General features: G+C 51.9%; 1 protein-coding gene across 3 annotated transcripts in view; it reads left to right on the top strand.

The window, feature by feature from the left end:
- LOC144935885 (collagen alpha-1(XIV) chain-like) overlaps positions 1-16,379 on the top strand; it is a 102,150-nt gene that overhangs the window by 22,812 nt on the left and 62,959 nt on the right. For all 3 annotated transcript variants that reach the window (XM_078862736.1, XM_078862737.1, XM_078862734.1), the window contains exons 5-14: positions 770-853; positions 5,080-5,409; positions 6,052-6,216; positions 6,917-7,096; positions 7,892-8,167; positions 8,898-9,161; positions 11,231-11,423; positions 13,088-13,209; positions 13,473-13,625; positions 14,079-14,198. In XM_078862736.1, coding sequence (XP_078718862.1) covers positions 770-853; positions 5,080-5,409; positions 6,052-6,216; positions 6,917-7,096; positions 7,892-8,167; positions 8,898-9,161; positions 11,231-11,423; positions 13,088-13,209; positions 13,473-13,625; positions 14,079-14,198 — 1,887 coding nt within the window. The remainder of the gene's footprint in view (positions 1-769; positions 854-5,079; positions 5,410-6,051; positions 6,217-6,916; positions 7,097-7,891; positions 8,168-8,897; positions 9,162-11,230; positions 11,424-13,087; positions 13,210-13,472; positions 13,626-14,078; positions 14,199-16,379) is intronic.

Raw genomic sequence — 16,379 nt, 5'->3', positions numbered from 1 at the left:
TCATTCAAACTTAGGAAGGGTCTGAGATGGATGTGATCAATGCCGTTTGCGCAATGATGAAAGTAGTCACAAGTTCGGGTTTTTTTTAAGTTGTGCGCGCTCGCTCGCTCGCTCGCACGCGCGTGTGTATGTGTGTGTGTGCATAATTGATACCAGATTTCCTGCAGCTGAGCAGCCTAAGCATGGCCACGTCTTTGCAAAGTTCACCATTGAACTTGAGTATTCACTTACACCACGTTCCCTTAGTGAGTGAATCACGTAAGCCGATCTCTTATTATTATAATAATAATTTTAAAAAAAGTTAACCTTCTGGGATGCTTTGGGGGCCGGCCAATTAATCTGGCGGGTGTCAAATATATATTTTGTTTAAATTGCTGCGGGTGTACAGTCCAGTGTAATGTGAGTTGTCATGATAAGAGCACGCGGGGGGGGGGGGGGTGTGCTGGGGGGGGGGCGGTAATGTTGCCTGGGAGTGACACCGGAGGGATGCAGCCGACCCCCGTGCGCGTCCCTTAATTTGGCGAGGTGCCTGTGCACGTTCAGATGTAGGGTCTTGTGCGTTTTGCAACGCTTGAAAAAAAAAGCAAGGAGAGAGTTCCAGGCGCTCGATGCGCGTTGCAGAGAAAAAGAGTGGGGAAATAAATAAATGCATTTCTTTGCGTGCAAACATGTTGCCCGCGGTTGCTCGAAGCGCATGCCCGGATGTCCGTTGCCCCGTTGCGAACCTCATTTTTTCGTTGCCCTTTTTTGTTTTTCTGTACGCGGACAGTTGAGGCCAAGACGACCAAAACCACCACCAAGAAGACGTCGAAAAAGCCCTCTACGAAGAACGAAGACCGCTCATCTTCCGACGGTAACGTCGGCGCGCGTTCACGACTCGAACCCGAAGCGCAGCTTCGCTCTCAACATCTTCCGTAAAAACCGGCCAAGAAACGTCCCACGGTGGCGAAACACTATAAAGCTTAAGACCCCTTGCCCTGAATTGGTGCGTGCGTGTGCAAGCTTGTGTATGTGCATTGGGCGCGGTAATGCAGTCGTTGGCTCGCGGCTCTATGAACCCGGGTGACTCGAAGTCGATTCCCGCTCGCGGCCAACATCGGTAACGAATGTCCTGGGCCGGTCGTAAGCCTCTCCTCGTTCGACTCGCCCTCAAGATAGATGCGTACCAGATGGGCGGGCGCGACACTGGCCCAGTGTAAAATGAAGAGCGCTCATCCATATGCGTGGATTCTTTAAAGCGTTCCATCGTGCATTTGTTCCTCGACGCTTTATTTAACTCTAGATAATAACGGTGGCGCTCGCACCAGGCGCGCAGGAAAGTAGTCCTCGGCAAGAGCGATGGGGCTCCGATGGCGGCTCGGATTAATGCTGCGAGTTCTGGGCAATCCCTTTGGTCAATGCGGTTGGTTTCCCAAAGGTAAGCCCCTAAAAGTAGCGCAACTTCAGGGTGAATATGTCGTCGATATATCGGATCATCTTTACGAGAGAGTCATTGTGCCACCCGCGCCACTGCGGACGAGACACGCGGGACAGGCAGATGGACGGAGCTTCTGCACGAATGCGTTCAGATGAAAGGATGCCGTTGGCTTGCCAGGTATTATTATTGGCGAACGGCGCTCCATCTACACGACAGGATGTCCTCCACAGCACAGAAAATGCGACGTTGTACAAAAAGCCGGTGGAATGGTCGCAGTCGGGTCCGACACCTTTAAGAGCAGCTGAGAGCATTGGCGTCTTTGTCGCGCCAGACATGCACTGGCAGTGGTAGCGGCGGCGGTGGCGGTGAAAGTCGTTATTTTCTCCGAGTCATTAAAGGACAAAGGGCCGAATACCTCGGGGTGCGCTAAAGAGTCGATTTTAAATATCTCCCCTTAAACTGACATCGCGAGTAGGGACCTGCTAGAGCCGTTACGTGCGGGGTGGGGTTGGGGGGGCTGGGAGAGTGGGGGGGGGGCATGTGGGGGGTAGGTGGAGGGGGGGGTCTGGAGATTGCATTACCGGCGCACGCTGAAATTCTGGCCAAGAGCCACTGGAAGTTGGGACGTTACGTTAAGTGATGGCCGTTGTCATCAGCACGCCCGGGCCCTGTACGCACCAAGCTAATGGCGGTGGAGAAATAGCCGACGCGAATGAAAAATGTAAACACTTTTATGCGTGTAAAAAAAAAAAATCCGCCGGGTTGAAATTTCATCTGCAAGTAATTAATGAATATGTGTAGGGTTAAGCACTCGCAACTAGAGTTTCCAAGGCTTTCGTAACATCCGCTTCCATCAGAGGCGAGCTACTCTGTACCAGTGGCACACCACACAAAGGGGAGTGGAGTCGGGGGTTAGTAATGAATGGAAATAGAGAAAGGAATGGGAGAGGAGAGAGGGAAAGAGAATGAATGGGGAGTGAGAGGAAGGGGATGGAAATGGAGTGGAGAAACGGGAGCAGAGGAGTCAGGAGACATGAGGGGAGGGAGGACGCTGCTGCTGCACGGAGCGGCGTCTGTTTTCACAGTGGGCGGGGAAAGGGGTTTCAAAGTGAGCATGGCTACACAAAAGTCACGTGGTTTACAGGAGGCTTGAGCTGATTCGATATATGGATTGTTGTGAGCCAATCTCTAATCGCTGCTGGATTTAGTGGTGCATAAGCGGATGCCACCATCTCCATGGTCTGTGTTGTGGCCCCCCCCCATCACCCATGCACTTCCTTTTCTCAGATTTAAATGTTTTCCTCTCTCTCCTCTTTGGTGGTTTCACTCTGCGGGGGTCTGTCTCGGCCGCTGCTCCCATCTCGTCATTCTTTTCGACAAAGCGTTGTCTAACGTCGGTACGTATTCCTTTGTGACCAGGAGTGAGTGCAAAATTCTCGAGGGAGACCTGGGAAAAAAAAAGTTCAGACAGACCGCAAATTGGTTTCGGTACGGCGCAAAAAACACAAAGTGGTCAAATTAAATGAACGCGGCGGACGATCGTCAAAATAAAATGAAATGCACCGAATTATGAAACCCAAATGAAAAATAATGGATGTAATCAGAATCACAATCACAATATGAATTTATACTGGAAGAATCCGATGAGCTATTAATCTTTTTTTAATAGATGTCCAGTCGGGGCTGGTCAAGAACGTTACGGAATGCCGTAGTTTCCAGATGACAAAGGCGCCCCGGAAATTAAAATGCACACCAAACTTGTGCCCGGTGTCAAGTGATACAAATCTGGTCACGCACACAAAGACAAAGATCCCACCCCCGTATAGCCTCAACAGACTGTTGGGCAAGTGCTGTGCATGCTGATACATTCACCAACACCCCCCCCCCCGCCCCCTGCTGCCACCGCCCCCCTCCACCCAAAGCGAAAATTATTTTGACATCGGGTTAAACAAAAAAAAATGATGATTCATTATACACCGAGGGAAAACCACACGGAGTCGTGCCTGCATTGATGTCGCCTTGGGGCAGGCAGCAGGCACTGCGTCGAAGTTCATGAAGACACCGCCGGGGGCTTGAAGAAAGAGGGCATCTTTGAAGCCTCCGTCTCCACCCCCATATGGCTCCAATTTTGCACTTCTTAGCCAAATTGCAAAATAGACATCATCGGCACCAGATAATGTTTTGCAGCCATCAGGGTTTGGTTGAACATTTAATTAATTAAAGTATACGCTTGAAAAAAAAAGCAAATGCATCTATACATACGTGAACTTCATTTATATATGGAGCCCGCGGAACCAATGGGCAGGTTTTAAATATTTATATTCCTCTGACTCCCTCTCTCTGTAAAATAAACATGCCCCCTGTTTCTGTTTGTCATCTTGGGATGTGGTCACATTTAGATGCTATATTTAAAACCCATTGTATTGTACAGAGACCCACATCTAAGCCTGTAGACTCACACAGAGACTCAGACTCACACAGAGACTCATAGACTCACACAGATACTCAGACTCACACAGAGACTCATAGACTCACACAGATACTCATAGACTCACACAGAGACTCATAGACTCACATAGACTTATAGACTCACACAGAGACTCACAGACTGACACAGAGACTCATAGACTCACATAGAGACTCACAGACTCCCACAGAGACTCTCAAACTCACACAGTGCTCATAGACTCACACAGAGACTCGTAGACTCACACAGAGACTTATAGACTCATACAGAGAATCATAGACTCACACATAGACTCATAGACTCACACAGAGACCCATAGACTCACACATAGACTCACACAGAGACTCACAGACTGACACAGAGACTCATAGACTCACATAGAGACTCACAGACTCCCACAGAGACTCACAAACTCACACAGTGATCATAGACTCACACAGAGACTTATAGACTCATACAGAGAATCATAGACTCACACATAGACTCATAGACTCACACAGAGACCCATAGACTCACACATAGACTCACACAGAGACTCACAGACTCACACAGAGACTCATAGACTCACACAGAGACCCATAGACTCACACAGAGACTCATAGACTCCCACAGAGACTCATAGACTCACACAGAGACCTCCCTCTTTACCTTTGCCTGTGACTGACTGCCTCTCGTTGTGCATAATAAATATGCCCACTCATGCTGTGCAGTTGCTCTGAGGTGCGGTGAAATGAATACGGTTTATAAATCCACATCGTAACACTGCGTTGTGATAATTGTTTTTTTACCCTTCTATCTGGCAACAAAACTGACACCTTTTTTACAAGGAGTCATGTTTACATAGACCACAATACCTGCAGTTATAATGCAAACAACCCATGTGAGACTAGGCTCTAAGGAAAGCTGTCTCGGGTGTGGACCAATCAACTTCAAGGACAGTGCATACATTATCAGAGTTGTGTTTTTTGTTTGCATTATGACTGCAGGTATTGTGGTCTATGCAAACATGACTCCTTGTAAAAAAAGGTGTCAGTTTTGTTGCCAGATAGAAGGGTAAAAAAACAATTATCATATTTTTTACTGGCAAATGAGGTTCCAATGGTGTAAACTGCGTTGTGTTTGTGGTTTGTGTTGACGGCCCCTCGACCCATGATCCCTTCCCCTCCACGCCCTCCTCCCTCCCCACCCCCCGCAGGCTGCGTCCCCGGCGCCGCGGTCGACCTGGTTTTCGTGGTGGACGGCAGCTGGAGCGTCGGCCGCGTGAACTTCGAGAAGGTCAAGGGCTTCATGGCGTCCCTGGTGCAGGCCCTGGTGCGTGCCGCTTCCTCCTCCTCCTCGTCGTCGTCGGAGGAGGAGTCCTCCGAGGAGGCCGATTCTGACTCCGGCGGCGGTGGCGTCCGTGTCGGCATTGTGCAGTACAGCACGGACGCACGCACTGAGTTCTTGCCCAACGAACACACGGATGCCGACAAGCTCATAGAGGCCATCCGGAGGCTCCCCTACAAAGGAGGCAGCACCAATACCGGTGAGTGGGTGGGATGGTTGGTGGGTGGAAGGGAGAATTGGTGGGAGGGAAGGATTGTGGGTGGGAGCAAGGGATCGGAGGGTATGTTGGTGGTTTGATGGGTGGAAGAATTGGTAGGAGGGTGAGAAGGATTGTTGGTGGGTGGGACGGATGGAGGGCATGTTGGTGGGTTGATAGGTGGGCAGAATTGGCTGGTGGGCAGTTGGGAGAGAGGGTGCGTTGGGTGGAGCCATAGAGTGAAAACCTTGCAAAATACCGCTTCAGCCAATCAGAGTTGGTTTTTAAGTTTCCGGCGATGGGCAAGTTTTTGCAAACGAGGAAAGGGGTTGTTGTTGTTAGCGTTCGGGTCAATATCGGTGCCGAATATCTAACCCAGTCTTGAGTCCCGCCCACAATCAATCGGCCCTAAAATAAGTAGATGGTGCAGCACGTGACGCATCAACATTGGGTGGGGTGACAAAGGTGGCTGGACTTGGCACACATGACCACACCACCCCTCCCCCCAAACGTGCCCATTTTCCGGCCTGAACAGATGCTCACTAACAGCACTCGCCCCAGCAGTGCGTTGGAGGCTATAACGGCGAGCCAGGGCGGAGGGAGGTGTTCGTTGATCTTCGTCTGCGATTGGTTTTTTTTTGCCAGGAGACGCGCTGCAGTTCGCCCAGCGCATGATGTTCGCGGAGGGCGCGGGCACGCGCGACGGCATTCCCAAGATCGCCTTCGTCATCACGGACGGGAAGTCCCAGGACGCAGTGGCGGCACCCGCCCAGCAGCTGCGCAGCGCGGGCATCGAGATTTTCACTCTCGGTAACGACGGCGCTCGCTTCCGATTGGCTCTCCCCTCTTCGTGTCGATTCGTCGTCATCGTCGCAGGCATCCCCGAGCCTGCAACCTCCGAGAATCCTGCGATCGTTTCAGGATTTGAGCTGCGCACAGCTGTTAATTTAAAGCCGGGTTTCTCGAGTGCAGCGAGTTAATGGCCTCAGCCCTGGTCACCAGTGGCCTTGCTTGGAGATCGATAACGCTTCGCGGAGAGATGCGTAGACTTGCGTAGAGAACCACGGAGGACTCGTTAGGTGATTCACAAACTCGCTTTTCGACGGAGTTGAGATGAAGTCGGGTTCCCAAGCGTAGAAAGTTGGTGGTCTCACAATGACTTCGCCAAAAAAATGAATAGGGGGACAGAAGTGGGGTAGACAATTTTAATTCCATTTACCCAGGCCCATGCCAACTATGCTAGGCCACCACACACGATCAAAATTCCTCCTTCGCACTGTCGTGATGGGGAAAATTAGTAACAAATTAACGTAGCATACTCCTCTTTCATCTGCCTGTCTATCCACGTAAAACATTAAAAATATATTATTTTTTTATACACATCCCATTATCAAAATGGCCCTCTGAGAATGCACGACTCGACAGTTTGGCTGCGATGGAGATCTGCCCCGACGCCGACGTGCCCGGCGCTCTTTTGATCGCCGGCCCCCTCTCTTTTGATCGCTGGCAGGCATCAAGGAGGCGGACGTCGCGGAGTTGCAGGAGATGGCCTCCGCTCCGCTGGAGCGCCACCTCTTCAACGTGGCGTCCTTCGACGATGTCAAGGGCGTGCAGGGGGAGATCATCTCGCACGTGTGCCAGGGCGTGAAGCTGCAGATGACCGTTGCGCAGGAAGGGAAATCATTGCCCGGTGAGCGATTCTCCCTTGCACGTGCACATGAATACATGCACAGGATGATGATCCCACCGCATCGCTTAATCAGACGTTTTGGCGCAAGTGGCCAGCACCAATCCTGGCCGCCTATGTCTCCTCAGTGGCGATGTTTACACTTCGTACCAGGCTGAGTCAACCTCGGAGAGGCCCACGACCGGTTCAGATAATCGTCACTGATTTTGGCCGTGAAAGGGAATCGAACTCGGGTCGCTGGGTTCGTAGCGCAGAGCGCTAACTGCTCCGCTACTGCTCCCCACAAAGACAAGATCCTCAATATAGCCAAACTGTTGGGGCAAGTGCTATTCGTGAGCACCTATGAAAGCTGACATGGTCCACGAGGGAGTGGGTGGCCAGCACCATGCCCGGCTTCCTTTGTCCCCCTACTGGCGATATTGGCACACCACTGCACCAGGTACTCATTTGAGGCCGGCTCGACCTAGGGGAGGCCCAGGCAGGACCGTATAGCAGCCAAAATTGAGTATTTCCACGTGATAAGTCACTTCGTTGAGCTTTCATTTGTGGTTAGGTCACTTCTGAAAATGATCCATATAGCTCAGTGCGCCTTACCTGGGAGAATAAATTAAATAAACATAGACCGGTCCAGGTAATCGCCACTGGTGGTGTCAGTGGAACTGTTTGACCGTGTTCGTAGCGCGGAGTGCTGACGCGCTGACGCGCTACACTACCACTCCACAGACACACGTGGCAGGTATCTCCCCCAAACCCGGGTGGTGGTGGAGGGGGGCCTCTCATGTCTATTTGTGCGTGCAGCGGGCAGGAGGCGCGTGGACCTGCAGGTGAGTGACATCTCCACGCAGAAGATGCTGGTGTCCTGGCCCAGCGTCGCCGACGCCACCTCCTACCAGCTGGCGCTGCGCACGGCCGACGGCCTCTCCTACAGCGACTACGTCATCGCCGCTGCCGCCACCTCTTTGCAGCAGCAGCGGCTCGCCAAGCTGAGGCCCAACACCACCTACCTGCTGTCCATGAGGGCCGTCTTCCCTGAAGGCCCGGGGTCCGAGACTGAGGCCGAGGCGACTACTGCCGGTGAGAGGACTGACCCCCTCCTCGTGCCTTCTCATTCGTTCCTCTGCCTTTCTGTGTCTTTTTGTTCCTTCCTATTCCTTTCGTTTGTCTTTCTGTCCTTTGTAGTGTCCTTCCATGCCTTTCTATTCATCTGCCTTTCTATTCCCTTCCTGTGATTTTCTACAGCCCATGGCTTGGCATTGTGTCTTTACATTGCACTTCTTTCTCTGCTTTCCCAATGCTCTTTTTCCCCCTCTTACGCACATGTATGTTGCTTGCGAGTTTGTGGTTGTGTATGGGCACGGTGCTGACAACCCATACCCTCATGTGTCGTGCCGGCCTTCACAGGTGCTCGCTAACAGCACTTGCCCCAAACAGCCTGAAAAGGCTACACGGGGATCTTTATATCGACGTGGGGAGCGGCGGCGCAGTGGTTAACGCGCTACGCTACGAACCCGGCGACCCAAGTCCGATTCCCACTCACCGGCAACATTGACGACGATTATCTAAACAGGTCCTGGTCTCCCCATAGGTTGACTCAGCCTCAAATGAGTGCCTGCTGCAGAGTTCAAAAAACAAACGCAGCCAAGCATGGTGCAGGGTCACCCCAACCCAACGGGTACCCTCGCCAACAGCACTCGGCCCCAACAGCCTAGCGTAGGCCTCGCGGGGCAATCTCCACGCACCTCGTCTGCGCGCATCCACGTTCTCTCCACGCCTCCCTCCCTCCCTCCCGCCCCCACCCCCGCAGAACTGAGCGGCCTGCTGGTCACGCAGGAGACCCCGTCCAGTTTCCGCGTCAGCTGGCCCCGCCAGGAGCCGTCGGCACGCCGCCTCCGCCTCTCGTACCGCCCGGCGGCCGGGGGCAAGGCGACGGAGGTGACGCTGCCGCCCGGCGCCTCGTCGGCCCTTGTGCGCAAGCTGCGCCACTCGACGGCGTACAGCGTGGAGCTCACGCCCGTCATGGCCGCGGGGGACGGGCCCACCCTCAAGGCCACTGCCACCACTCTGGAAGGTGCGGAGAGAGAGAGGCATGGAGAGAGCGCGAGGGGGGACCTGGTGGAGGATTTGAGGAATTAAGTGAAGGGGAGGGGAGGTTCGATTGCCTCTCCCCCAAGCATGGATCCACCCAAAATTGGTACCTTATTCGTATTTTTTTTATTGCCAAGTATTTTTTTTTATACTTTCTCAAGAACACAGAATAGAGTGGTGACGTCACAAGCAGGGCGGAACAATGCGGAACGGTGCGCGACGTATCCGGAAAATATTCGGTGACATAGATTAAGCCCTTCTCTAAATGGTTTTGACTGCGACCGCCCAGAGCAGCAGTCGCCAAAAGTCAGAAGTTCGCATTGCTGGTACGCACCGCCCTTTTGTTAATCCACTGCTGGATGAAGGCCTCCCATGTCAGTCATGAGGGTTGATTTACCGTACTTAACATCTGTCAAATTGAGTTTTATAGCTCATCGGATTCCTCCGCATAAATACATATTTTGATTCCGATGCTTTACTGTGCTGGTCATTGAAATAGACAACTTAAGTACCGGTTCACATATCGCTCGCTGCTAATGTAAGCCATGGCCCGCAAACAAACTTAGGTCGCCTGGCGTTCACAGCACGGTGCGCCGACCGCTGAACCACCGCTCAACCTGCCCCATGCAATCACAAAAGCCCCGCATTTGTTCACGTCCAATTTCTGCACCCGGTATTCATAAAATACCCTGCTGCTACTGCTGCCATCGCAAGATTACGTCCGTCAAGCGTTTGCCATTAATTTGTCTGAAACGCCTCCACAAAAGCGAAGGAATCCTCGTTCAAGGACGCTTCCTCGTTCCAGTAAAGCGTTGTGGAGCCCCCCGATCGCGTGCATAGGGGGGGAGCCCCACGTGGCAAGCAGTCGTGAACTTGCTGCTGCTGCACATTACGGCCAAGGAGGTTCTTTCAGAACAGGGCTGTTGTTTCATTCGAAGCCGGCAGGCTTGAGTGGAGAAGGGGGGGGGGGTGGTGGTCCCCTCATCTCTGCCGTCTGTCCTCTCTCTACCGAGATGCTAATGGATGGCATTGGGTTGCAGAAGTCCACGTCCGTTAATGCCCTGAATGCGATTAAGTTATAACGGTTGAGTCTGGCGCGCATTAACTTCATTTTTGTTGGTTGGTTCAACAGTGCGTCGATTCACAGGCCACTGTAGCGTAGATTACAATGCACGCATACGCACAAAGCATACGCGTGCATTGTAACCGCTAGTGGAAATGTTGTACTCGAATTGTAAATGTTGTGGATTTACTCTCCAACACACCGGTGTGCTGAAGAAGTAACTACTTCGCACGTTTTGTTTACGTCACAAACCTTACTAATTGGCTGTGTCGGGTGGTGGCGGGTTTTAACGACACATTTATATTTACACGCTCTAACTCAAGAAAAAAACGTTATTGTGTATAATATTGGTTGCGAAAGTCTACATGTTGAACTACACAACAAAGGCTTTACCACGTTTTCTACTGTGGAACGAACTCGGGGCATATTACGAAGTTGGCGCTCGGTCTGTGATCAGCAGTGTGCGCTTTCCTACTAACAGATAACTACTAATAGATAACGACTCGTATGCCGATTTGAAAACTGTCCATCGAGAAACATTGATAACATTTAATTCTTGTCAGTCTCCAACGCGTATTATCCATCCGTGGCTCTGGCATCTCTATTTTACTGTACATTTTTCTTTTAAGGCCACGGTGTTATTGACGAATGCGTTGATATGTTTGTTTGTTAATTGTGCTCGTGCATCATTGCAAACGCAGCAGCAGCACCAAATTGTACACGTGTGTCTGTAAGTATGTTGAACTTCACCAACTGTGCTAATCGGAGGTGCGCGACATTCGACATACGTTTGACAAGTCACGTAAGTGGAAATCTAACGTGACACATTGCATGTGCGAGCGTGCGTGCGTGCGTGCACACGCGTGGGCGTACGTGCCTGCGTGTGTGCATACTGCGTGTGCGCGTGTCTGCGTGCGTGCGTGCACACGCTTGGGCGTGCGTGCCTGCGTGTGTGCATACTGCGTGTGCGCGTGTCTGCGTGCATGCAGCCGCCAAGTTCAAGCCGCCGAAGAACCTGCGCGTGCTGGAGGAGGGCACCGAGGGCCTGCGCATGGGCTGGAAGGCTGGCCCCGGCAAGGTGTCAGGGTACCGGGTCCACTACGCCCCCCAGGGAGACGAGGATACCTACGGGGAGGTGATGCTGGGGCCCGACGACACCTCCGTGCTGCTACGTGACCTCCGGTTAGGACCCCCCGCACCTTGTCGTCCACTTCACGTCGGCGTCGGGGCAGATCTCCATCGCAGTCAAACCGTCGAGTCGTGGCGCTCTCAGAGGGCTCTTTTGATAATGGGATGTGTATAATAAAATAATATATTTTTTTATGTTTTACGTGGATAGACAGGCAGGTGAAAGAGGAGTATGCTACGCTAATTTGTTACAAATTTTCCCCATCACGACAGTGCGAAGGAGGAATGTTGATCGTGTGTGGTGGCCTAGCATAGTTTGCATGGGCCTGGGTAAATGGAATTAAAATTGTCTACCCCACTTCCGTCCCCCTATTCATTTTTTTTGGCGAAGTCATTGGGAGACCACCAACTTTCTACGCTTGGGAACCCGATTTAATCTCAACTCCGTCGAAAAGCGAGTTTGTGAATCACCTAACGAGTCCTCCGTGGTTCTCTACGCAAGTTTACGCACCTCTCCGTGAAGCCTTATCCATCTCCAAGCAAGGCCACCGGTGACCAGGGCTGAGGCCCCATCATCTCGTATGAACCCCCAGTGTCCGCGTGGATGTTACGTACGTGCAGTCTGTTCTCCTGTAACGCTGCATCTTTTCATAACGCGAATTGGATATAGCGCGATGAGTGAATGGAACTACGTCGCGCGAGTAAGAATAAGCGGTGGTACGGCTGCCTCGGCATAGCATCGCACAAGCCATTGGGATGCTGCTGGATGCTTCTAAATGCTACCCACGGACCTCAGTCATTGTTCGGCCTGCGTATGCATCTCATGTGTTATAGCGGACTGTACTTTACCCTAAATTATATATCTTATTTATCATAACACGATTTTTCCATAACGTGGCATTCTTCAGGAGCTCAACTACCGCCGCGTTTTAGGAGAAACAGGCTGTCTGTTGAACATCTTTCGCACTGTACATGGCCAACCGTGCTAATCAGAGGTGCGCCGGGGAAAGGACAACAAACTAAACACAACAACGATCAGTTCCAAAGAAATTGGTTTTCAATCTAAAAACTCATTGGCCTGCACAGATCCCGTGTGGGCAGTGCAAATGCATGTGCAGCGGGGGAGTTGGATAAAGATGCATATGCTCACGTAGCCTGACTTTGAGTTCGTTTCATTTGTTAGGTGCATGATGGTCCGGCGTATCTGGTTGCCTCGGCTATTTCTCCACGGGAGATCCGTGGTGCTGCATGAGCACAGCCGCATCAACAACATAAAAGGAAAAAAAAAATCGATATTGCAGAGTACGAGTACAGCAGGGCCCTTAAGGAATATAGCACAGAAAACAAACGAGGTATTTAGCGGTTGCAAACAAAACGTTATACGCAGGTGCAAGTAACACCCCGCAGTTTAGTCTCACGGTGACAAAGAAGACGCACGCACATCGAAAAAAGACGTGGCAATCGTGTGGGAGCATGAGGCGCCAGACAGAACGGTGAGATGCGGGTGCAAGCAAGCTGCGTGTTTTGGGTTTCATAGGGAAGGGAGGGCACCAAGCTGCACTGGAGCGGCACGGCAATCCCTATTCTCCTCTTGCGACGACCGACCGGCTGCCTCCCTTTCCCCGTGAAACCAGAGGCTCGCGCCGTTTCTCGTCGTAGCCGGGTTGTGCTGTTGCGTTGTCGATGACGCTGTCGTCGGGTGACGTGCCCGTGGGCAGGCCCGGCACGGCGTACGGCGTGAACGTGCACGCCGAGATGCAGGGCGGCGGGGAGAGCGCCGCGCTCGAGGCGCTGGTCACCACCAGCGAGTACGAGGCGGTGACCGCGCAGACCCCGACCGGTGAGCCGCTCCGTCCCACTACCGCCACCGCCACCACCGCCACCACCATCGCCGTGGGTTGGATCCCGACCCTGACGCCTGCTGTATATTTGGAGTTTCCGCGTCGCTCTCCCCGTGGTCACGTGGGGTTTTTCCCCCGTCCCTCCGGTTTTTCCCTCCTGCATTCAAAATCAACGTCACCCGCTTGAGAGTAATTTGCTCGGTCGTGGACGAACGAGACTCCGCTTGCGCTCGTGCTTGCGTCGTGTCCCGGAGTCGCGCAGGCCGCTTCGAGTGCAGCTCGCAGGCGCAGGTGGACCTGGTGATCGTGCTCGACGGGTCCTGGTCCATAGGGCGCATCAACTTCCGCCTGGTGCGCGAATTCCTGGAGCAGCTGGTGCAGGCGTTCGATGTGCAGGCCGACAAGATCCGCGTCGGTATGCGTGCGCACGCACAAGTGGTCGGATGTACTCATACGCATGCATGCACGCACACACACATGCACGCATGCACGCGTGCACGCACGGTCGGTTGCACTCGCACTAACGCGCACTTGCATACGTACATACGATGTTAAAGCACTCTGTTGGATGCACGCTTTGCGAGCGTAGGATTCGGTCGCGATCGATGCATTACTTGCCGAGCAATTGGCCACGCGAAACCCTGAGCAATTTTTTACGTCGAAGAAGGCATGAGAATAAATGATTTCGTTTCCCCATATTTTAACCACACATTCCGATTCCTTAACGCCCGCTCTCGGTCTAAAGCCGCCGTCATCGCAAACATGCTCGGCGGGCCACACCGCGTCGATTCTCGCCGCACAGCGACGCGAGCCGTTGCGTTCCAATGTCCCGCGTCTCGTGTGTCCCCCCCCCCCCCCACCGGGGCAGCCCTGTCCCAGTACAGCGGAGACACGAGGACCGAGTGGGACCTCAACACGCACACCACCAAGGCGGCGCTGCTCGAGGCCGTTCGTAGCCTCCCCTACAAGGGAGGCAACACCAACACAGGTGAGGGCTTGGCACGTGGCGCTTTCGAGGTCGCAGTGAGAGATATTGGGTCGCTCCCCGCCCCCATGATCGCCACGGTCGCTAAGAGATGTGCAGGAGATCTGGGTTCGATCCCGCCCCTGACCCCCGCTGTATATTTGAAGTTTGCAGTGTCTCTCTCCCGGTGGTCGCGTGGATTTTTCTCCGGGTCCTCCAGTTTCTCCCTCCACATTTAGAATCAACATGTATTTGAGTATTGGCTGCTATAATTTTTTTACACGGTGATAAGCCACTTCGTTGAGCTATCATTTGTGGCCAGGTCGCTTCTGAAAAAGCGCTGCTTAGCTGAGTGGGCGTAACCTGATACATATATATTTTTTAAATGTGTAGTAGTTGAGTTTAGTATGGTCTACAAGAAGCGATAACCGTGACCAGAAAAATTAATGAGTGGATGAAGTTTCGTCCAACGTCCGCGTTGGACGACCGACGGAAGAGAAGAGAGCGGCGTGAAAATCCCCGTCCACGTGTTCTGGGTTTTAAAAAAAATGGCACACTGGTAACTCGTATGCAATAACTTGCCACACGTGATTTTCTTTAGCGAATTTTTTAACCCACTAGATGGCAGACTTGTCACGTGATCAAACGTGGCGGGCACCCTTGCACACCTGCACATGAGAAGAGCGGTGAGCTGTTAGTTCGCTTGTGGTGCTCTGTTCGAGTGGAGAGACAAGCGACGCTTATCGAGGAGTGAAACTGCAATATCACAATGATAATAAGAGGAACGTTTAGTCTTTTAAAATATATAATAATTGCGTTGTTGATGCACGTTGCTTTGGACGGAGGCCAGGTGTTGAGCCGGCGGCGGCTACCAACAATGTGCCCAATCTCCGCAATCCTTTCTCTATTAATGTGGTCTCGGCCAATCTATGAGTGTTTATGCACGGTGACAACTTCATGACACATGGGGGCAGGGTTTCCAGATGGGCGTCGCGGCAGCGATGGGGATACGGGCGCGTTCGCGTCGCCGGGGGTGGGCCTCGGCTGGTCGATGTCGTCCGTGTGGAGGTGGTTTATTTCGGATGAGAGCCGAAGGAGGAGCAGCGAATGGACTGTTGGAAGGGAGCTCTTTCATTTCTGTCTGGGCGCACCCCCGGCGGAAACCCTCGTTGGGACGGGATTTTCCGGAACATGTGGTGCACAGCCCAGACCAAGCCCCTCTCCCCCCCCCCCACTTCTCAATGGCCATCTGCTCGTTATTTTCCATCTGAAGATGATCGAAAACATTTTAATTTAGGTTGAAATTTGGCCAGAGCTAGTTTATATATATAAGTATATACATATTTACGACTTCTTATATTTCTCCTGGACACAAAACAATCCCTTGAGATGGAACAATCTGCTTTGCAAGGGTTATCCAGGCTGTCAGCTGACAACGTGAGTGTTGAACATGTCACCATCACGAACATCATGCAGACACGTTGAAATCTGCAACTCGTAGACGATGCACTTATGAATATCACACCCAGGCAGACGCATGTTCATATATGTATGATTAAATGATGCACCCCTTTGGCAAGGTGGCCCAGTGGTAACACTTGTGCTTCACAGCAACAAGCACCTGGGCCTTTATACAAAGCATCATGTTTGCAATAACCACAACACAAGCAGTCAAAATGCAAAACAAAAAGAAACAACTCTGATGATGATAATGATATGCACTGTCCTATAGGTGCCAGTTTTTGTACCAGTTGAAAGGGTCAAAACCAATTACTATATTTTGCCACTGGTAAAGGAAGTCTCATAGTGTAAATGCTTACCCCGAGCTCTCAATACTATGATAGTGCGCTGTCTTTGAGTTGTACGTCTTTTGGCGTCATCTGGTCCAACACCAATGGAGACTAAGCTCTAAGAAAAGCTGTCTCGGGTGTGGACCAATCAACTTTAAGGACAGTGCATATCATTATCATCATCAGAGTTGTTTCGTTTTGTTTGCATTTTGACTGCTTGTGTTGTGGTTATTGCAAACATGATGCCTTGTATAAACGTGTCAGTTTTTGTACCAGTTGAAAGGGTAAAAACCTATTACTTTATTTTGCCACTGGTAAAGGAGATCTCATAGTGTAAAAACATATACTATATTACTATTTTGCGAACTGGCACGCACACTTGATTGACGGCATTTCTTGCACGAAACCATTCAGG

The sequence above is a fragment of the Lampetra fluviatilis genome, chromosome 14 (genome assembly GCF_964198595.1).
Source record: "Lampetra fluviatilis chromosome 14, kcLamFluv1.1, whole genome shotgun sequence".
Classification (NCBI taxonomy): Eukaryota; Metazoa; Chordata; class Hyperoartia; order Petromyzontiformes; family Petromyzontidae; genus Lampetra; species Lampetra fluviatilis.
This window is presented reverse-complemented; position numbering and strand designations above follow the sequence as displayed.